Source organism: Notothenia rossii (assembly GCF_949606895.1).
Source record: "Notothenia rossii genome assembly, chromosome: 4".
Taxonomy (NCBI): domain Eukaryota; kingdom Metazoa; phylum Chordata; class Actinopteri; order Perciformes; family Nototheniidae; genus Notothenia; species Notothenia rossii.
In genome coordinates, this window is record NC_136902.1 from 15,112,719 (window position 1) to 15,135,342 (window position 22,624).

The 22,624-nt window shown below is 41.2% G+C and overlaps 2 protein-coding genes across 2 annotated transcripts in view; one reads left to right on the top strand and one right to left on the bottom strand.

Annotated features, from left to right (window-relative positions):
- Positions 1 to 7,616: 7,616 nt before the first annotated feature.
- Positions 7,617 to 18,839, bottom strand: LOC307037799 (dysbindin-like). Its single transcript, XM_079678908.1, has 4 exons — positions 18,706 to 18,839; positions 9,994 to 10,143; positions 9,522 to 9,665; positions 7,617 to 8,572 (listed from the first exon to the last, which is right to left on the bottom strand). Exons 1-4 carry the CDS (start codon positions 18,746 to 18,748, stop codon positions 8,277 to 8,279), a joined length of 633 nt encoding a protein of 210 aa, XP_079535034.1. The 5' UTR covers positions 18,749 to 18,839; the 3' UTR covers positions 7,617 to 8,276.
- A 183-nt stretch (positions 18,840 to 19,022) lies between these two features.
- LOC307037772 (uncharacterized protein) overlaps positions 19,023 to 22,624 on the top strand; it is a 34,946-nt gene continuing 31,344 nt past the window's right edge. The window contains exon 1 of the mRNA XM_079678867.1: positions 19,023 to 19,107. The gene's annotated coding sequence lies outside the window, so the exon portion shown is untranslated. The remainder of the gene's footprint in view (positions 19,108 to 22,624) is intronic.

Sequence of the window (22,624 nt, forward strand, 5' to 3'; positions counted from 1 at the left end):
TGTGTGTGTGTGTGTGTGTGCTTGTGCGTGTGTGTGTGTGTGTGAATATAGTGCGAGCATGTTCACTCAAACCGTATCAGACTGCTTATGCATTCATGCTTTTGGGAAGGCATGCATTTAGTCATTTTGTGTGAAACGTGTATCAAGTTAGCATTAATAACATGTTTATTACATGTGATGCCAGCAGATGGTACAGTAACAACATTCACAAAAACAAACAGTTTGACCCAGACTTTCTCTTTATATAGTTAAGGTCGATCTCTGGAGAGCCAACAAGTCTGTCAGTCACGCTTCCACAGCCCTGGAGGGGTTTGTGTTCACTATCATGCGCCCACCAGGGCCGCCTTAATGCACGGGCTGACCTGGGCTGAAGCCCAGGGGCCTACGGAGATCGGGGGCCTATCATCAGCCAATAAAAAAAATAAAAAAAGTTTTATATTTCGGATGTTTTAAAATGTTTAAATAAACAAAGTCTTGGCTTTCAGAATATGAAACCTTTATTTCCAGAAATCACACGATAAATACATTTTTGAAGCTTGTAAAGGGAAGAAGACAGCTCTCCCTCGCCGCTCTGCTGTTCTGCTGTTCCCCTCCTTCCGCTGAAATTATGAATGTAAGGCGTATAGTAATCATAGATAACACGGCAGGGTCCGTTACAGTTTGTTTTCATCTGGTTTCAAATAAACAAAGTCTTGGCTTTCAGAATATTAAACTTGTTTCGGCAAATTTACATGATAAATACAACTTTGAAGCTTGTGACGGCATAATTACAAGCGGAGAACGGAGTAACTTGACGTCACAGCAGGCATAACAACAGCCGGTGTTTCTCGTGAGTGTTTTCCCTGGGAAACAAACACAATACACACACAAACGCAAAAATACACAAACACACACGCGTATACACACACACACACACACACACACACACACACACACACACACAAACACACACACACACACACACACACTCGTGAGCTTCCTCCAGACCAGTCAGTAATCCAAACGAAAATATCTTCCCTCCGTAGTATTTTGATCATTTGCTCCGCTAATCAATCAGATCGATGGATTCCAGAGATTTTTCTCAAAAATGATGACTCCGTAACAGTCAGTGGGCACCACTTAACAGCCAATCAGAATGAGAATATGTTTCACATGTGACGTATTCAAATTGCGAGTGATTGAGTGACAGATGAAGGTTGTTTAGGAGAAAAAGTTTGAGAAATTGTTTTTGAGAGTGGCGCTCGGAAAAGGAAATTGTTGAGGGAAAAGTAGTTTCGAGACAAGCAGCTATTACAAAAAATGCCGAAGCTTACAGGTTATTTTAAACCTGTAGGCCAGGATGAGGAGGAAGGACAGATGAGTTCTGTACCGAGCGGTAGCGGCGTGGGGCCTCGGAGCCACGGAGCCAAGTAGGCCGTCTGGTTCTGATAGCGAGGGAGTAGCGGGAGAGGAAAAACAGACAGGAGGGATGTTGGAGGAGATGGAGAGGACGACAAGGACTTGCTACGTGGCTATAAATGACTTTGATTTGTTGTTTAAGGCGGGCTTGGCGCTCACTACAGCCTGTTACTTCATGATTCAAGCTGTCTGTGAAGGCAGGGGCAGGCACAGTCCCTCTGGCTGATATTTCAGCTATACAGTGTTCAGACATGAATGTAACTACTCTGATTGCCACTGTTCAAACTAGATTAAATGATATGGCTGAACATGCTGAGACATGTATGTAATTGCTATTGCTCCTGGTATTCATGGCATAGGTTCACCAAACCGTCAGCTGCATTTGCATCCCTGCTTTGATTTGTAAGTGTGGAGTAAAGCAACAAATCCAGCTTTGCTAAAATAGATGTTTTTATCATATATTGTTTTATTAATTTCTATTCTATTCTAATTTTTATATAAACTGTATATATGGTATATCCAGCTATTTTCTGTGTAGTCATGGATGCTTGACTTTTTGATTGTCAATAAAACAAGACATCTGATGTATTTCCCTATAATTGGTCACCCTTCTGTCCGTCTATTATTATGGGGGCAGCTCGTAATCTATCTGATGTTTTTCTTGGTTCATTGATAAGCCAGTTGGTTTCTAAAGCATTTATTTGATTTTGATCTATTTATTTAGATTTTTGATTTGATTTTAGAACCAAATCTCATACTGGAGAAGTGGGAAACGTATTAATGAGCAATAGATCCATTACTAAAAAACAGTAGCACTCACTCCTAGACACACCACTTCAAAAGTCCATTACATAAGTCCATTGGCCCAACCTGTCCTGTTAATCCAGCAACAAACAGCTTGAATGAGCAACCCGTGACTATTGATATGCATTGTTCTTGACATAACAGATCAAGGTATTAATCATATTTAAAAGACATTCTTTTGAGGGAGACCCATAACCTCAACATGCCTACACCGGCCATTTGTCTATGATCATTCAGCAGGCATTAGCACTGGGCAGCTTGAGACAAATACACCAGTAACTTCCGGCCGTTACAGCAACGGCTCCTGATGATGAAACCGTACTGCTTACGTAAACTTCAGCTTTGCCTGCTGGCCTTATGGGGTGGTCTTTCTCTCTCTCTCTCTCTTTCTTTGTGTCTTTCTCTAAAAATCGAATTGCGCTGCTTAAATTGCCAGTGGACATGCTCAACCCACGCACAAGCTCAGCAACATGTCTCCATCTGTCTGTCACAGCGTGGATGAAAAACATGTATGTTAAAAGCTGACTCATCCAGATATAACCTCTAGGTTTTTTCTAAAACTCTGCTGTGGGAGACATGTAGGAGGTCTCCATGCAAATTGTTTAGGTTGCATTACTACCATACTCTGTGTGAGACCCAGATGGCGTTCCTAGCCTCCAAGGGGGAATCCCTTCATTTTGACAGGGGTTATTAACTGCCAACAATCTTTATGACTGCTGGAAAGAAACAGATATAATTCGCTTATTAATAAAATGCAGTATAAACAGGGATTGCCAGCTAGTATTTCGTTCACTGGTTTTGTTACGAATGTGTTATGTAAAAGGCGAACTTCAGTTTTTAGGTTGCTCAATTCACACGAAGGAGTGCCAAACTACAGGTGTGTCAAAGAGCTGAAATTGGCTTTGATAATGTATTGTTTATTTGTTGTTGAAGTGTTGGCCTCAGGGTGATAGGCAGAGCCCATAAATACAATTATTACATAACTCAATTAAATATAGAGCGGTGAGATGAGGTAAGGGACTAGGCTCCTTGGATGGTTCTACATTGTATGTGAATGACTGCTGACACTGCACTAAAACACATCATTATTTGAAAATAAAACCATAGAATTAATAATTCAGTATGACGGCTTAGTGCAAAAAGTGGCCTGGCAGTGTTTTATCTCAAACTCTGCTGATTATTACCCTGAAGCACTTTAGCAGTTTTGTTTTCCTAAGAATCTCAGAGAAGAATGTGTTTGGCAAGGGCAAGACAGCTAACCGTCAAGAAGTGATAAAACATTTTGGGTTCCTTATCAATCGGCCAATCGGCGATCAAAGTTTATTCATATAGCCCAATATATGAAACTGTGACAGATAGACCATGGTGGGGAGCCGCAGTCTATCATTAATGGGAAAAACTGTTTTTGCATGAATCAAGTTAGATATTAAATGATATGTTTCCAAGAAGTTAATAAACGTTTGCCAAATGGAAAAAACTCAATATGGCAAAATGCCGTGTGACATAATTGTAAGATGAATTTGGAGTAGCAATTGAGGATAAAGATGCTTCGACTTGTGGACCTGTTTCTCATTCCAATGTACGCACTCAACGATGAAGAAGATCTTTCATTGTAGAGGCTTCTGTTTTTCTCATGTCACGCCAAAGAAAACGACAAATAAAAACGTGATTTACAGCTGCTCTCTGAAATTCCATAACACTTATGATCTGTCACAGGACCTTAGCCCCCTACCCAGAAACCCCTGCTTCATCTCAGCCTACACTGAACCATAATTACCTAGGGCTTATTGTTAGATAATAATGTTGCAAATCCTTCAACTGCACAGCCTATAATTACTGTATTGTAGCGCACGATTATGAAACCAAACCCCTTGTTTTTGTGAACATGCATGTAGGATGATTGTGTTGGTTGAGTTTGTAGGAAAGGAAGGAAGAAAGGAGTTGAGGAGAAATGAGAATGTGGTGTTATACAACCTGATCCCGCTGTGCATCATTCCCGCTAGAAAGTAGCTGTAGTGTCAGTGATTTTAGGAAAAGAGCTGTGAGAGTCTGCTTACCTCAGCTAAGTCTCATACTGACACAAACAAGGGTGCAGAGAAGCCATGCATTTTGTGCATTTGTTGTGATTCAGGGCAAAAGCGCACTGAATAGAAGGAATTTCATTGGCTTTCATTGAAGAGCTGCAAGAAACCTTTGTTTCTTTATTCTCTTTGTTTGCACATTTCCTAATTCCTACTCTTTCAGGCATTTCTACTTTGCTTGCTGTTGATCAGACCATCAGCATTTCTTTATGTCTAGGAATCTAATACAAGATGTAGAGGTGGGTGGGTGTGGGGGGGAGGGGGGGGGGGGGGGCAGGACCAGAGGTGACAGTTGAGCTGAAGCACATGATGTTTTTATCCTTCTGATTATTCTTCCACAGTCTGATCCGTTAGCTAGTTCCACTCTGCTCCCAATAATACACACTGCTAGTCTTATATTTCTTTTAACTTGTGCTGACACACCAGTCATGTTTTATTTTTGCCCCATCATGCAGTGTGCATGTGTTTCTCTACGTTGTCTTCTGCCTTTCTACCTTATCAGCAACTTTTCTCTAATGAAAACATCTCACTCTGAATACATGCATCATTAGCTGCTCTGTGTCATTCTAATGAGGAAATAATACATCAAGAGTTCTGAGAACTGCAAAGGAAGCAGGGAACAAATGTTCCTATTGAACCGGAGAGTCACATGGTGAAGCGTTCAGTCCCACTGTGGCAAATGGAAAGAAATCCCATGATCATCTCTCTGTTTTAAGAGAACAGAAAGACTGGGTGTTTGTGTGTGTGAGAGTGAAAGAGCTAGGAAGGCATTTGCACTGCATGTCCATTCCCATTTGACAGCCCATCTATCTCAGACTCCTCCCCTCCTCTCCTACAGTAAGGAAGGGGCCGATGATGGTGTCACCCAGCTCTCAGCAGTATACAGAAGCATCATTTTTAGGTGTTCCTGCTATTATTTACAGAGCCAATCACTCCCGCGCTGGCCACAGCACAGCAGACCATCAAGCATAAATCATTTATGAGTGAGATCACTGCACCACAACAGCCACCTCCCCCGCCATGCTTCCCCACTCCCCTCCCCTCCCACTCTCATGTATCCATAAACACACAGCTGTGTAGTAGACAGAAAATCCAGGCAGCTCGTTTATGATGCCACCTATTCTCACAAGACCGGCCGTCATCATTTACATACTATGTCACACTGCAGGAAGTTATTCATTCAAATACTTCATTCAAATGAAGTCTGCATGGTTACGTTACTCTCATGTTCAGGTTTCTACAGTGTGATCCCAGTGCTGTTATCATATCTTGAATCTTGTCTGAACACACACTCCGCGATGTCTGATCTGATTGAATATTCCCAGGGCGTTTCCCATTCCCATTCCGAAAGCCACCTGTTAGGCCCCAAGCCTGTTTTTCAGGTTTCAGGCTCGAAAATGACATTCCCAGAACAAATGACCATATCTTCCCTTCTAAAAGGGTTAAATTAATAATCTTTTTTCTCAAAGTAATAATAAACCTGTGAGTTGGATGTAGAAGAGTCAGAATCAATACAGATGTTTTTTCTTTTAAATAAAATTCAGATTGAATATGGTAAAAAACTGTAAATTACAGTGTCCGTCCAAAAGATATGTTGTACTTATAGTGAAAAACTAACCTTGGATGATGGGTTAGTAGACTAAAAGCTTTAGGAATCCAAAGTACAACAGATAATAAGTAACCTGTATCAAGATTGATGCAAAACAAGTGATATTTGACCTTTTTAGACAGATTTAGCAAAAGAAACCTCTTCTGGGGCCATTTGGGTGGATTTTCCATATCTCTGGCCCCCCTTGCTCGATTTTGACATGTGACATCTCGCGTTAGAGCCAATAGAATCGAAGGGAAATCGTCCCATAGACTGTCATGTTAAAAAAAAAAAGTCGCATCTTTGCACATGCAAGCTTCTGAAGAGCGTAGGAATATCCCTGCTCTGATATCTTGAAACGGAAAAGCAGTTTTATTTCTTATGGATTATCAGAACATTTCAAAGGGGACACAGACACATAGGATTAACCTACTGTATGGATTAACTACACCATCGTTTTTATCATTTTAATGCCATTGAAGACCAGTTTTGACCAGAGAAAGACCAAGGTAAGCCATGTTAGCGTTTTTGGCTACCTAGCGCGACATGTTTTGATGTAGGTTTTTATTTTCTCCGCGAATTTGTAATCTTTGAGTGTTGAGGTGGGTACCAATATATTCTGTGTCTCCTTACGATCATAAACGATGTGTTGGATGTGCAGCTAGGATCAGTAATAAGGGTGATAGGAGTGATTTTCGGTGCAGGAATAGGTTAGCATTTTTCGCTCGGGGCTAATTCAGAGAGTCAGTGTTAGCATTTAGAGTTTTTCTTGAAAAAAAAGAGGAAAAAGATCAGTTAAATTAGTTTTTTTTCCGTTAGCCTATATGGATATAAAACATTCATAGTTTAATAAATATGAAGGTTCCTTAGACGTTGTTTCCTTCAAATGACGCGATTTCGGGCCGGGTACGGGTCCGTGGGGCTTAAGAGGCTAAGGCACTTCACTCGGAGCTAAATGCAAAGATGACCTCCAGCAATGCCCACTGCTCCCGTTTTAGGTCAGCCATAACAGGGCTTTCAGCAGTCACCACAGAGATCATGTGTAGTGCTCTACTTCTACTCTGCACACATTGACAAACACTCACATCTACAGACACATATTCATTAAAGCAGCAAGTAGTATGGCAACATATTAAGTGCATAGCAAGATGTATAAAGGAAATGTGCAAACAAAGAGAATAAAGAAACGTGAAAAAAAAGGTTTCTTGCAGCTCTTCAATGAAAGCCAATGGAATTCTTTCTATTCAGTGCGCTTTTGCCCTGACTCACATTAAATGCACATAATGCATGGCTTCTCTGCACCCTTGTTTGCAAGAAGAGGGAGAAAGACTCACATCATGACCAAAACTGTGAAAAGGATGTTTTGAAAAAGCGTAGGTTCACCAAGGCAATCCTGTGTAGTATTTACCACACCCTAAGACACCCACACCCACACCCACACCCACACCCACACACACACACACACACACACACACACACACACACACACACACACACACACACACACACACACACACACACACACACACACACACACACACACACACACACACACACACACACACACACACACACACACACACACACACACACACACACACTCAGAAATAGACTATGCGGAAACAAACACATGCTTGTCATCTGAATCACTCAGTCAGCACATCGTCTATTGTATCCAAATCCCAGAGAACAGCTGCTGTGGAGGTGAGACTTCCGATTGAGCACAGTAATGCAACACTCTGCAGTTACAGACAATTGAAAACATGTAATGTAGTCACTAACGAGAACAAAATGGCATGCATTTACAAACAGTTCTATTTATGATACTGTAAATAGTTTGCTCATGCACATGAAACAAAAACGAAATTCAAGTTTTAGGGGGGTTACGTTCACTGTTGTTGACATGATTCATTTTGATCATATGAAACAGATTTGGATATTCACTGTAAACTGCCATTGTTTCTCCTTTCAGTCAGAATCTCTTCAAGCCATGCCGCCAAAGACCTTTCGGGTTAAAGTCTTTCATGTTTTTAATTCTCACTGTAAGGTTGGGAACTCCTTTGAGAGGTATGTTCTCAATGTAGAATCCCAGCTAGAATATTTCATAATATAGGAGAGGGATGACTCACAGTGACTCACTCAAAGTACACACACGCAAACAGAAAACTTGAAAGATCATTACTTCAACAGTTTAAACATTACAGTAATTAAATACAGTGTTTAATACTTACTAGGATAATTGATTTTAAGTTGTAAAGAAAAATCCAATATAATCAGGGAAACATTCAAGAGAATGTAAATGCAAATAACAGCAAGGACAACCATGTTAGGGTTCTCCCCACAAATAAGGATGGCATTTAAAAAATGTTTTAACTCAAGTATCTCTACAGAGTAAAACTCAGTCTTTATGGAGATTTAGTGGCAAGGCATTTTTCCTCCTCGTCTTCCTCCTCTGTTTCTTCATCCCTCGTGTGGGGAACATAGGTTAGCAGCAGAGTGTCGGCATGGACTTCTTCATCGTCCGACTGGATCACAGGTGTGTCGGCTCCACCCCCGCTGGTGTCACTCGAACCAGATGATGTAGAGGACATGCGAAACTTTGATCCGCGCTGAACTTCATCTTGTCGCTTCAAAGGTGCTCGCTCCCTGTACACAACCTCTGCATCGTCATCCTCCTCATCTTCTTCTTCATCCTCCAAGTCTGTAAACAGAAGCGGTTAGGACATGACTGCACCGGTTCTGTCAGTGTGTTGTTTCATTTCATTTCAAACCTTTATTTAACCAGGTGAATCCCATTGAGATCATCGAACCCCTTTTCAAGGGAGACCTGCTGACCTGTTGTGTCATTGATTTATTGTTCCCCATATTAAAGATTCACTTGGATTACTGATGCAAGGAATTAAGGTATTCAATCTGCTGAAAGGGTGCGGTTATCTGTGTATTAGGAAATGTATACTTCCCAAATAAAATGCTGAAAAGCTGTTTAGCAGCTGACTCCAGTTTTGACAATCCACAAATTCATTCTATACCTTACTGTTTGTATCGAATAGCCAAATACGCAAACTAGTTTAGAGTTTCAACAGACGATTTTAAAGAGTGCAGCAAATCACAGCCAGGTCAACCATGCTGGTCAGGTTTCTCCCATAAAAAATGATTGTAAAGGTAGAGAAAAGAGAGATTCCAGACTGTTTTGTACTATTGCACCCTAAATATCGTACAAAACGTTAGAGGTCCAAATGAAGAAACGTATCTTACTTTTACTCATGGAAGTCTCTGTGTTTTGTTTATTTGCCTGCTTCTGTAATACCTTCATGTGAAACTTCATTACATTAAGTCAAAGTCAACTTTAATTTAATTTAATCTAATTTTTTTTAGTCAACCTCAAAATATGTTTTTACACACAGGAAGATCGAGATACTGCTTCTCACAGTCCCGAGGTATCTCGGGACTGTACTCTCACATTACTGTAACTCTCACATTGAAATGCAAGAAGACTCTATAATTTACTAAACAAACACAAAATAACAGTTTACTTCAAGTAAGCCAGGATATATATAAAAACGAAGATGTACATAGTGCAAGAAAGTACAGTAGGCTTAAGAAAAGTACAGTAGCAGTAAGTGACTGCGGCTCAGAGGCCATCTGATCACCTGGTAGTGGAGATGCCAGCGCTCCCTCGTCTGCTCCTGAGTTTAGAAACACATCCAGGGCCTCCTGATCCGAGATGTCCATCAGGTCCATCTGCTCCAAGACGTCCACATTAACCTCCATAGAAGAGATACTGCCCATTGGGGCTGCGTTTACAGACAGAACAGCTTACAGTATATAACATGAATACACACTTTGGTATATGTCAAAATAAATACATATTACCATTTTTTTGTTGCTGGCCCACAAACCACAGTTTTGCAAATGTTCAGGTCTTTCTTGTTGCTTTTAATTAAGTAAACACTGCTAACAATGGCTGTTAATGTATTAAAACCTGAAAGTAGTTTGCCAAATTTAAACTTTCAGTGTTTAACAGTTTTCCATTAGTTTTGACTCAACACACATTTCACAATTGTTTTCTATTTCTATCAACAAAAACAGTATTTATGCCCCCAAGACTGGACAGTTACTCACGTTTCCTAAAGCTGACCTGCAGGTGAGCAGAGGGCAAGTTGTTGTCCACGTCATGCTGGTATACGTCTTCAAAAAAGTGCTGTCTCTCTTTTCGCTTCAAGTTCTGAGCCGACTCGTTGTCCAACACCCGCTGAGAGTTATCGGTCTCCACTGACCACCCAAAACAGACACAAAGAAAAAAACATTAAAGTAGTTTCAGTTTATTCTCTTTTTACAGATTTACATTGTTTTATGTATTTGTCTGCATTTCACTGAAATTAGCTTCATTTAGTTTCTGTGCCTTTACTTCCGTTACTGTTATTCCCAGAAAGTCCATAAATCAAAGTTGCACAGCCGGTTTTCACATGAATACGAGGCAACTGTCCTTTTAAGAGGTATTTTTTCCTCATGCAAAAAAACACTTTAAAGCAGTTATAAAAGAATATATACATCTGTATATTTGACATTTCATTAAGGAACGTTCACCTAATGTGGCAGATGTTAGATACACCACTGTTAAAAGGCAGCCATCATGAACGGCATATTCCCCCTCCCTTTTGCCTTGGTCATCATTCTATTGTGCACTTCACAGTAAACGTTATTCCCCCTCCCTTTTAATTATACTCAGTATTATCAATTAAATCATACAATGCAAAACAAAAGCTGTAATAAAATAAATCTAGAGTCTAGGAAGTTTTTAAACATGTTTGCCTAGTACTGTGGGCCAAAAGCTGTCAACCGGTTTGGTTTCTAAACAACAAGGTAATATATTCTCTGAAAGTACTGTAAATGCTCTGTTCAAGTCCTGTCATTTCCCATGATTAGCTATTGCTTTATTGGCCCTCAGGGTGTTTGCATTGGATTGTATGTGCTTTCAACATGCCCTTTACTCAAGTTCTATCTTTGAACTGTCATTACAGTCACTTGGTGTTAGCATACTCAAGTGTATGAGCAGAAAAATAATGGATAAGAAAGAGTCAGCTGTCGCAAACCGTGTACATCTCTGAAGATCCCCAAGCTTCCATTGTGTGACATTACTAGGATTTATTTTAATGCGTGACAATGCAGGCATGCTGTGAAAAACAAGAGAGCATCTGTCCTCAGATCTACCTCCAGCATCGACCTCTGTCATTCTGACCAGCTATGGTTGTGTAACCGTGCTACATCCTCCTCAGAACACACTGTGCCTTCTCCCACTGGGCTTCACGAGCTGACACTTTGACTCATGTCACCGGTGTTTAATTTGTGTGTGTGTGTGTGTGTGTGTGTGTGTGTGTGTGTGTGTGTGTGTGTGTGTGTGTGTGTGTGTGTGTGTGTGTGTGTGTGTGTGTGTGTGTGTGTGTGTGTGTGTGTGTGTGTGTGTGTGTGTGTGTGTGTGTGTGTGTGTGTGTGTGTGTGTGAATATAGTGCAAGCATGTTCGCTCAAGCCGTATCAGACTGTGCTTATGCATTCATGCTTTTGGGAAGGCATGCATTTAGTCAATGCTCATTTTGTGTGAAACGTGTATCAAGTTAGCATTAATAACAGTTTTATTACATGTGATGCCAGCAGATGGTACAGTAACAACATTCACAAAAACAAACAGTTTGACCCAGACTTTCTCTTTGTATAGTTAAGGTCGATCTCTGGAGAGCCAACAAGTCTGTCAGTCACGCTTCCACAGCCCTGGAGGGGTTTGTGTTCACTATCATGCGCTCACCAGGGCCGCCTTAATGCACGGGCTGACCTGGGCTGAAGCCCAGGGGCCTACGGAGATCGGGGGCCTATCATCAGCCAATAAAAAAAATAAAAAAAGTTTTATATTTCGGATGTTTTAAAATGTTTAAATAAACAAAGTCTTGGCTTTCAGAATATGAAACTTTTATTTCCAGAAATCACACGATAAATACATTTTTGAAGCTTGTAAAGGGAAGAAGACAGCTCTCCCTCGCCACTCTGCTATTCTGCTGTTCCCCTCCCTCCGCTGAAATTATGAATGTAAGGCGTATAGTAATCATAGATAACACGGCAGGGTCCGTTACAGTTTGTTTTCATCTGGCTTCAAATAAACAAAGTATTGGCTTTCAGAATATTAAACTTGTTTCGGCAAATTCAGATGATAAATACAACTTTGAAGCTTGTGACGGCATAATTACAAGCGGAGAACGTAGTAACTTGACGTCACAGCAGGCATAACAACAGCCGGTGTTTCTCGTGAGTGTTTACCCTGGGAAACAAACACAATACACACACAAATGCAAAAATACACAAACACACACGCGTATACACACACACACACACACACACACACACACACACACACACACACACACACACACATACACACACACACACACACACACACACACACACACACACACACACACACACACACTCGTGAGCTTCCCCCAGACCAGTAATCCAAACGAAAATATCTTCCCTCCGTAGTATTTTGATCATTTGCTCCGCTAATCAATCAGATCGATGGATTCCAGAGATTTTTCTCAAAAATGATGACTCCGTAACAGTCAGTGGGCACCACTTAACAGCCAATCAGAATGAGAATATGTTTCACATGTGACGTATTCAAATTGCGAGTGATTGAGTGACAGATGAAGGTTGTTTAGGAGAAAAAGTTTGAGATTTTTTTTTTGAGAGTGGCGCTCGGAAAAGGAAATTGTTGAGGGAAAAGTAGTTTCGAGACAAGCAGCTATTACAAAAAATGCCGAAGCTTACAGGTTATTTTAAACCTGTTGGCCAGTGTTCAGACATGAAAGTAACTACTGTGATTGCCACTGTTCAAACTAGATTAAATGATATGGCTGAACATGCTGAGACATGTATGTAATTGCTATTGCTCCTGGTATTCATGGCATAAGTTCACCAAACCGTCAGCTGCATTTGCATCCCTGCTTTGATTTGCAAGTGTGGAGTAAAGCAACAAATCCAGCTTTGGTCAAATAGATTTTTTTCTCATATATTGTTTTATTAATTTCTATTCTATTCTAATGTTTATATAAACGGTATATATGGTATATCCAGCTATTTTCTGTGTAGTCATGGATGCTTGACTTTTTGATTGTCAACCAAACAAGACATCTGATGTATTTCCCTATAATTGGTCACCCTTCTGTCCGTCTATAATTATGGGGGCAGCTCGTAATCTATCTGATGTTTTTCTTGGTTCATTGATAAGCCAGTTGGTTTCTAAAGCATTTATTTGATTTTGATCTATTTATTTTGATTTTAGATTTGATTTTAGAACCAAATCTCATACTGGAGAAGTGGGAAACGTATTAATGAGCAATAGATCCATTACTAAAAAACAGTAGCACTCACTCCTAGACACACCACTTCAAAAGTCCATTACATAAATCCACTGGCCCAACCTGTCCTGCTAATCCAGCAGAACAGCTTGAATGAGCAACCCGTGACTATTGATGTGCATTGTTCTTGACATAACAGATCAAAGTAGTAATCATATTTAAAAGACATACTCTTGAGGGAGACCCTTAACATCAACATGCCTACCTATCAGAATCCCCTGCCATCCTATCTCAGTGCCACCGGCCATTTGTCTATGATCATTCAGCAGGCATTAGCACTGGGCAGCTTGAGACAAATACACCAGTAACTTCAGGCCGTTACAGCAACGGCTCCTGATGATGAAACCGTACTGCTTACGTAAACTTCAGCTTTGCCTGCTGGCCTTATGGGGTGGTCTTTCTCTCTCTCTCTCTTTGTCTCTTTCTCTAAAAATCGAATTGTGCTGCTTAAATTGCCAGTGGACATGCTCAACCCACGCACAAGCTCAGCAACATGTCTCCATCTGTCTGTCACAGCATGGATGAAAAACATGTATGTTAAAAGCTAACTCATCCAGATATAACCTCTAGGTTTTTCTAAAACCCTGCTTTGGGAGACATGTAGGAGGTCTCCATGCAAATTGTTTAGGTTGCATTACTACCATACTCTGTGTGAGACCCAGATGGCGTTCCTAGCCTCCAAGGGGGAATCCCTTCATTTTGACAGGGGTTATTAACTGCCAACAATCTTTATGACTGCTGGAAAGAAACAGATATAATTCGCTTATTAATAAAATGCAGTATAAACAGGGATTGCCAGCTAGTATTTCGTTCACTGGTTTTGTTACGAATGTGTTATGTAAAAGGGGGACTTCAGTTTTTAGGTTGCTCAATTCACACGAAGGAGTGCCAAACTACAGGTGTGTCAAAGAGCTGAAATTGGCTTTCATAATGTATTGTTTATTTGTTGTTGAAGTGTTGGCCTCAGGGTGATAGGCAGAGCCCATAAATACTAGGGGTGCACCGAATGGGTAATTCTTGGCCGAAACCGATACCGAAAATAGGAAACAGTTGGCCGAAAACCGAATGCCGAAAGTCCGAAAATGATTAATAGAAATATATATATATATATATATATTTTTTTTTTTTTACCAATGTTGTTCAGCTACCTGATTATGGAAAAAGACATGATTATGGCAAAACTTAACTTAAATAATAATCACTATTATGGGTCCATAAAACATTTTTTCAGCACTTTTGAATGCACACAGTACATTAATTCCAAGTCAAGTGCATTTTCTTTTCTCTGTAGGATAACTACAACAAAGTGCATTCAGAACAAAGCCAAGGTGCTTTAAAATAAACATCTAGGCCAGTAGGCCTACAACAAAATAGTGTAAATAAAGACTGCCAGGCCTTCAACAACAACAAATGCACCTATAAGTTTGGTAACCTAACGTGTTGTTGTGATGACGTAATCAAAACGCGGCGACAAGCACGGCGCGCGACCATGCTCGCGGCTGCCTCACAGCCAACATGTCTGCCGCTTGGAGATATTTCAAAAATATCAGAGTGAGAGGCGCTGATTGCGATTTGTGAAACATGTTCAGCTGACATTTCTCGAGGGGGTGTAACTGCAAAGACTTTCACCACTTCGGGATTACTCCACCACTTGAAATCAAAACACCCGGACAAATATGCGGAGTATGATCAACGTAACCCTGTTCTCGGACATTCGGTGATATTTTTTCGGTGCTAAAACCCGGCCAAAAGCCGAAAGGGCCTTTTTAACAATTTTCGTCCGATAATTTTCGGTGGCCGAATATTCGGTGCATCCCTAACAAATACAATTATTACATAACTCAATTAAATATAGAGCGGTGAGATGAGGTAAGGGACTAGGCTCCTTGGATGGTTCTACATTGTATGTGAATGACTGCTGACACTGCACTAAAACACATCATTATTTGAAAATAAAACCATAGAATTAATAATTCAGTATGACGGCTTAGTGCAAAAAGTGGCCTGGCAGTGTTTTATCTCAAACTCTGCTGATTATTACCCTGAAGCACTTTAGCAGTTTTGTTTTCCTAAGAATCTCAGAGAAGAATGTGTTTGGCAAGGGCAAGACAGCTAACCGTCAAGAAGTGATAAAACATTTTGGGTTCCTTATCAATCGGCCAATCGGCGATCAAAGTTTATTCATATAGCCCAATATATGAAACTGTGACAGATAGACCATGGTGGGGAGCCGCAGTCTATCATTAATGGGAAAAACTGTTTTTGCATGAATCAAGTTAGATATTAAATGATATGTTTCCAAGAAGTTAATAAACGTTTGCCAAATGGAAAAAACTCAATATGGCAAAATGCCGTGTGACATAATTGTAAGATGAATTTGGAGTAGCAATTGAGGATAAAGATGCTTCGACTTGTGGACCTGTTTCTCATTCCAGTGTACGCACTCAACGATGAAGAAGATCTTTCATTGTAGAGGCTTCTGTTTTTCTCATGTCACGCCAAAGAAAACGACAAATAAAAACGTGATTTACAGCTGCTCTCTGAAATTCCATAACACTTATGATCTGTCACAGGACCTTAGCCCCCTACCCAGAAACCCCTGCTTCATCTCAGCCTACACTGAACCATAATTACCTAGGGCTTATTGTTAGATAATAATGTTGCAAATCCTTCAACTGCACACCCTATAATTACTGTATTGTAGCGCACGATTATGAAACCAAACCCCTTGTTTTTGTGAACATGCATGTAGGATGATTGTGTTGGTTGAGTTTGTAGGAAAGGAAGGAAGAAAGGAGTTGAGGAGAAATGAGAATGTGGTGTTATGCAACCTGATCCCGCTGTGCATCATTCCCGCTAGAAAGTAGCTGTAGTGTCAGTGATTTTAGGAAAAGAGCTGTGAGAGTCTGCTTACCTCAGCTAAGTCTCATACTGACACAAACAAGGGTGCAGAGAAGCCATGCATTTTGTGCATTTGTTGTGATTCAGGGCAAAAGCGCACTGAATAGAAGGAATTTCATTGGCTTTCATTGAAGAGCTGCAAGAAACCTTTGTTTCTTTATTCTCTTTGTTTGCACATTTCCTAATTCCTACTCTTTCAGGCATTTCTACTTTGCTTGCTGTTGATCAGACCATCAGCATTTCTTTATGTCTAGGAATCTAATACAAGATGTAGAGGTGGGTGGGTGTGGGGGGGGGGGGGGGGGGGGGGGGGGCAGGACCAGAGGTGACAGTTGAGCTGAACCACATGATGTTTTTATCCTTCTGATTATTCTTCCACAGTCTGATCCGTTGGCTAGTTCCACTCTGCTCCCAATAATACACACGGCTAGTCTTATATTTCTTTTAACTTGTGCTGACACACCAGTCATGTTTTATTTTTGCCCCATCATGCAGTGTGCATGTGTTTCTTTACGTTGTCTTCTGCCTTTCTACCTTATCAGCAACTTTTCTCTAATGAAAACATCTCACTCTGAATACATGCATCATTAGCTGCTCTGTGTCATTCTAATGAGGAAATAATACATCAAGAGTTCTGAGAACTGCAAAGGAAGCAGGGAACAAATGTTCCAAATTGAACCGGAGAGTCACATGGTGAAGCGTTCAGTCCCACTGTGGCAAATGGAAAGAAATCCCATGATCATCTCTCTGTTTTAAGAGAACAGAAAGACTGGGTGTTTGTGTGTGTGAGAGTGAAAGAGCTAGGAAGGCATTTGCACTGCATGTCCATTCCCATTTGACAGCCCATCTATCTCAGACTCCTCCCCTCCTCTCCTACAGTAAGGAAGGGGCCGATGATGGTGTCACCCAGCTCTCAGCAGTATACAGAAGCATCATTTTTAGGTGTTCCTGCTATTATTTACAGAGCCAATCACTCCCGCGCTGGCCACAGCAGATCATCAAGCATAAATCATTTATGAGTGAGATCACTGCACCACAACAGCCACCTCCCCCGCCATGGTTCCCCACTCCCCTCACCTACCACTCTCATGTATCCATAAACACACAGCTGTGTAGTAGACAGAAAATCCAGGCAGCTCGTTTATGCCACCTATTCTCACAAGACCGGCCGTCATCATTTACATACTATGTCACACTGCAGGAAGTTATTCATTCAAATACTTCATTGTGATGAATTCTGCATGGTTACGTTACTCTCATGTTCAGGTTTCTACAGTGTGATCCCGGTGGTGTTATCATATCTTGAACCTTGTATGAACACACACTCCGCGATGTCTGATCTGATTGAATATTCCCAGGGCATTTCCCATTCCCATTCCCAAAGCCATTAAGGCACTTCACTCGGAGCTAAATGCAAAGATGACCTCCAGCAATGCCCACTGCTCCCGATTTAGGTCAGCCATAACAGGGCTTTCAGCAGTATCCACAGAGATCATGTGTAGTGCTCTACCTCTTCTCTGCACACATTGACAAACACTCACATCTACAGACACATATTCATTAAAGCAGCAAGTAGTATGGCAACATATCAAAGGATTCTTCACACATAGAAAGTCTTGTGAAATAATATGCTCATTTAGAAAGCAAGACAATGTTTCTCTGGCAAGCAGGTAGCAGTTAGCCTGTCTTCCCTGTTTCTATAAAAAGACCTTCTTCCTGTAGCTTAGTCAGACTCTAAGAAGGAGTTGTTATCCCTACACTGTGATTACACCGCATCTGCATCAACACTGTAACATCAACATCAAGGCTGTCAAATGATGTTAAAAAGAAAAGTCCAATAGCTGCGATTATTATTACGGACTATTTCGTTTGCTAGTAAGGCTTGGTTAAAAGATGAACGAGAAGTTCATGGATTCATTGAACATGTGTTTTTTGAGTGAATAATAATATAATGGAACATCGGGGGAAGTTTTCAAAATCAGGACCCATAGAAAATTATAATTAAAAGATGTAACAGCCATGCATTACCTACAGTGTGTATAACATAATACAGCTAATAATGAGCTGTTATCCTATTAGGGAGCTTACTTATGCTAAACTATCATGAACAGTTAACTGTTTTGTTGTGAATGGTGGTGATTTACGTATTGCTAAACACATAAGTAGGGAATGAATAACCTTTGCATAATAATTATATACTAACTTTTCATTGCTTGAGTGTTTTAAAATGCCATTTTATAATATGTTTTTGCTGCACTATTTCTTAATGTGTTTCATTTTTGTAAAGCACTTTGAATTGCCTTGTGTTGAAAGGTGCTATATAAATAAACTTGCTTTGCCTTACCAAATGCAAAAATGTTCAAAGGGTCAGAACTGTGGGAATTGAACTAAATACCTGCCCCATAGAAAAACCATTACATGTTAATTAGAACAACAATGCAGAGTCAATCCCTCAACAGTACTGTAAGTCTGCTTGGTATCACTTTCTCTTCAGTTACATGTCTATTAACACTGATGGTTACTTACATGCCAGACGCTTGTTGTTGATGGTTGACCCGCTAGAAGACATGGTCCAGTGGATCTGGGAGTCCTTGCAGAGATTGACTTGCCTTTGTGTGTGTGTGTGTGTGTGTGTGTGTGTGTGTGTGTGTGTGTGTGTGTGTGTGTGTGTGTGTGTGTGTGTGTGTGTGTGTGTGTGTGTGTGTGTGTGTGTGTGTGTGTGTGTGTGTGTGTGTGTGTGTGTGTGTGTGTGTGTGTGTGTGTGTGTGTGTGTGTGTGTGTGTGTGTGTGTGTGTGTGTGTGTGTGTGTGTGTGTGTGTGTGTGTTCTTCTCCCCTCCTGTCAGGGCTCCAGGACAGGATGCTGATGTGTGAAGTGGCTGGTCATCTAGTCATTGCATCTCTTGATGTTGGTCCCAGGACTACCAGACGTAGTACATCCACATTACACGTTCTTCTCCCTCCCCTTTTCTCTCTTTCTTCTTCAGTGGTCTGCCTTTTGGCCGTCTTCACTGTCTCCCTCCCCCCTTTCTGATCGCCTTCACTGTTTCTTTCTAAGTTTTCCCTCTCACTGCTTCACACTAATCTCGGCTGCCTCTCTGTGTCTCTCACACACACAAATACACACACACATACACACGCTTTCTTGCTCTCTCTGTCAGACAGGCTGAGAGGGTTGTAGAGAGCTGTGCAGCTTAGGGACGGGGGGAGAGTGAAAGTGGGCTACGGCATTGTGGCCTGTACCAAGTGGTTACAACAAGGGGGTCAACAGGATCAGGAAGTGTATAGGCTTTTTACATAATGTGAAGGAATATACCAGGATTTAGCCCTCATGTCTCAACCATCATCTTTGCTTTATACATTTGTATGTATTTATTTATTCACTTTGTTGTGGGATGAAAGCTTTAGTTTGATAGGAGAAGAGTTGCAGCATATTAATAAATCATCACAGTGTGTCTAAGCATAGATGTAAAGGAAAATCATAAACATACTTGACTTATTTTCCCCATGCTACACTATACATTATATGAAATCTAATATAATTTAGGCTTTATTTTTTAACGTGTTCGTTCTCTTAATTCTTCAGATGTTCTCTTTAACGATGACATTTTCGAATAGTACGATTTAAATAATGGCATTTTTACTGCAAAAAAAAGTATTCCAGGAATGTATTATTGCACTTACATTCAGTTGGGGAACTCCTGAAAGATTTGAAAGCAATATGGCTCTGTAGTAACTGCAGTTATTGGCACAGCGTGTGACTTGAGTTAAATGCTAACACCACCAGGCTTACAGTGGCAAAGATGACATGCAAATGCAGGTACAGAATCTAGCTTTTTTTTACCATCTTAGTTCAGACCATTAGCATTCTACATTTTCTAATGTATAACTTAACAAAAAGTGCAGCTGGGGCTGATGAGATTTGATTTGTTTTTGCACATATTTGGTCATGAATTAAAGCAGGGGTGTCAAATTCAAACTTACTGAGGGCCATTCTGACGGTTGTGAATAAAATCAGGGGCCATGACATTCATTACAGTGATTCTTGTTATGGTTACAACTCATATACATGACTCAGAGATAACGTCAATGCAGCCAAACTGGCGTGTTTATTCACAATCAAACCAAACACATGACTGGCGAGAACCTGCCAGGAGAGGGCACATGGATGACAGGACCATAACAAATATGTTTAGAACTAGGCTAGCAGGTGGATTAAATAAAATAAAAATAGTGTGTTCATATTTGTGGATAATTCTTTATATCAGCAAAATAAGATGAAAGTGCTGTCAATAGCATCAAGTGCAAAACCAATGCTGTTTTTAAAGATAATAATAATTTAAAAAAAAAGAGAAGTGCACAATTAAACAAACTACATTAGCAGTTTAGCCTACAGTAGGTTCAGTTTATAACAAAATAGTTCACAATTAAACAAAACCATTAGGACTACTACTGTATCTTTCAACACAACAAATGTTTTCTGTGATAACACAAAATAGTCAGTGCAACAAGGCCTATCTGAAATGCATTGTAGTTTAACTTTTACCAGACACTCTGCACCTTTTCTTACAGATGATCTCATCTATTCTAGGCTTAATGTCCTTTGCTGTGGTCACTTTCAATACCGACGTCAGATGCTGGTCAGTGATCCGGGATCTGTGGGATGTCTTATTCAAGTTCATTATAGAGAACATCTGTTCGCACGAGTAAGTGCTCCCGAACATGGACATGATGTGTGCAGCATGAAGACGCAACTCTGGCACAGATTCAGGGAGGAGAGGTGCAAACTCAGCAGCCCCGACTGACTGGTACTGGGTCTTCAGAGCGCTGTTACATTGCAGTTCAATGAGTTCCAATTGCAGGTGCTCAGGGGCAGTGTCGACATCAATTGCAAAAGGATTTGCGAACAGGTCAATGTTGAATTTCTGTGATTCAAAATCAGCAAACCTCCTGCTGAATTCCTCTTTGAGTGTGTTCAGTTTGTCAGCATACACTTGGGTCGGGAGTGGAATGGTGACGGTGGCGCTTATTGTTTGACAGGTAGGAAAGTGGGTCAAATTACCTCTACGCATCTGCCCCTCCCACAGACGCAGTTTCAGTTCAAATGCCTTCACGGAGTCCCGCATCTCTGTGATCAACTGCTTTCTTCCCTGGAGTTTCACATTCAGTGAATTGAGGTGCTCAGTAATGTCACACATAAACGCCAAGTCGCCCAGCCACTTTTCATCCTCAAGCTCGGGGACGGGCCTCTGTTTGCTTTCCATGAAACGAGCGATCTCAGTGCGGGTGTCGTAAAACCTCCTCAGCACGCCACTTTCCCCCGACTCAACCAGCGCACCTCTGTGTGATAGGGCAGATCCTCTTGCACGGAGTTCTCCTCCTCTAAAAGAGCCCTAAACTGCCGATGATTCAAGCCCCGTGCACGAATAAAGTTCACAGTTTTAGTCACAAAAGTCATGACATGTTCCATGCCCAACACCTTACCGCAGAGGGCTTCTTGGTGGATGATGCAGTGGTAAACTACCAAGTTTTCTCCTGTGTCCCCCATCGCCTTTCGGGTCAAACCGACCAAACCCCGAACTTCCCCGCACATCGCCGGTGCACCATCCGTTGTCAGTCCAACAAGTTTACTCCAGGGTAGCTCCATCTTGTTCACGCTCTGCTCCACTTGGGTGAAAATATCCTTTCCCGTTCTTGTCCCGTGAATCGGTTTCACGTCTAAAAGTTCCTCAGTGACGGACAGCTGACTGTCAACCCCGCGGATGAATATGGACAGCTGGGCTGTGTCCGTCCTGTCTGTACTCTCATCTACAGCTAGTGAATATGAAATAAAGTCCTTGGCTTTTGTTTTTAGCTGGCTCTCTACATCGGAGGCCAGTTCATCCACGCGACTAGCCACAGTATTACGGGACAGGCTGATGTTTGAAAATGCCTGCTTCTTGTCAGGGCATACAACGCTGCATACTTTTTCAAGGCAGTCTTTAATAAACTCTCCCTCGCTAAACGGCTTACTAGCCTTTGCGATTTCCTCTGCAATAATAAAACTTGCCTTGGTAGCAGCCTCACTTTCACTACTGATGCGGGTGAACATGCTTTGCTGATGTTGAAGGTTGCGTTTTAAGTCTTTGGCTTTCTGCAGCCGCTGCTCCATGGACATGTTAGCATATTGCTCGCCATGTTTCGTTTCGAAGTGTCTGCGGATGTTATACTCTTTGAACACTGCCAGCGACTCTTGACATACGAGACACACTGGCTTTTGTTTTAATTCACAAAACAGGTATTCAGCTTCCCACCTCTCCTGAAAATGTCGATAATCTTTGTCTACTTTTTGTTTTTTCGCCATCGTTTGTTTATGCTAGCTTTCAATCTCCTTTGCAAAGCGTACCTTCAGAGAAGGTTACTCGGCCGTTACTGACGTAGTGAGACGTGCGATAGCGCCCTCTTGTG

Coding starts and splice junctions, on each gene's coding strand:
- LOC307037799 (XM_079678908.1), bottom strand. CDS start 18,748: ATGTCTTCTAGCGGGTCAACCATCAACAACAAGCGTCTGGCAT. Junction 10,144..18,705: donor CAACAACAAGCGTCTGGCAT/GTAAGTAACCAT, acceptor TTGGGTGGTCAG/TGGAGACCGATAACTCTCAG. Junction 8,573..9,521: donor GCTGGCATCTCCACTACCAG/GTGATCAGATGG, acceptor TTCTGTTTACAG/ACTTGGAGGATGAAGAAGAA.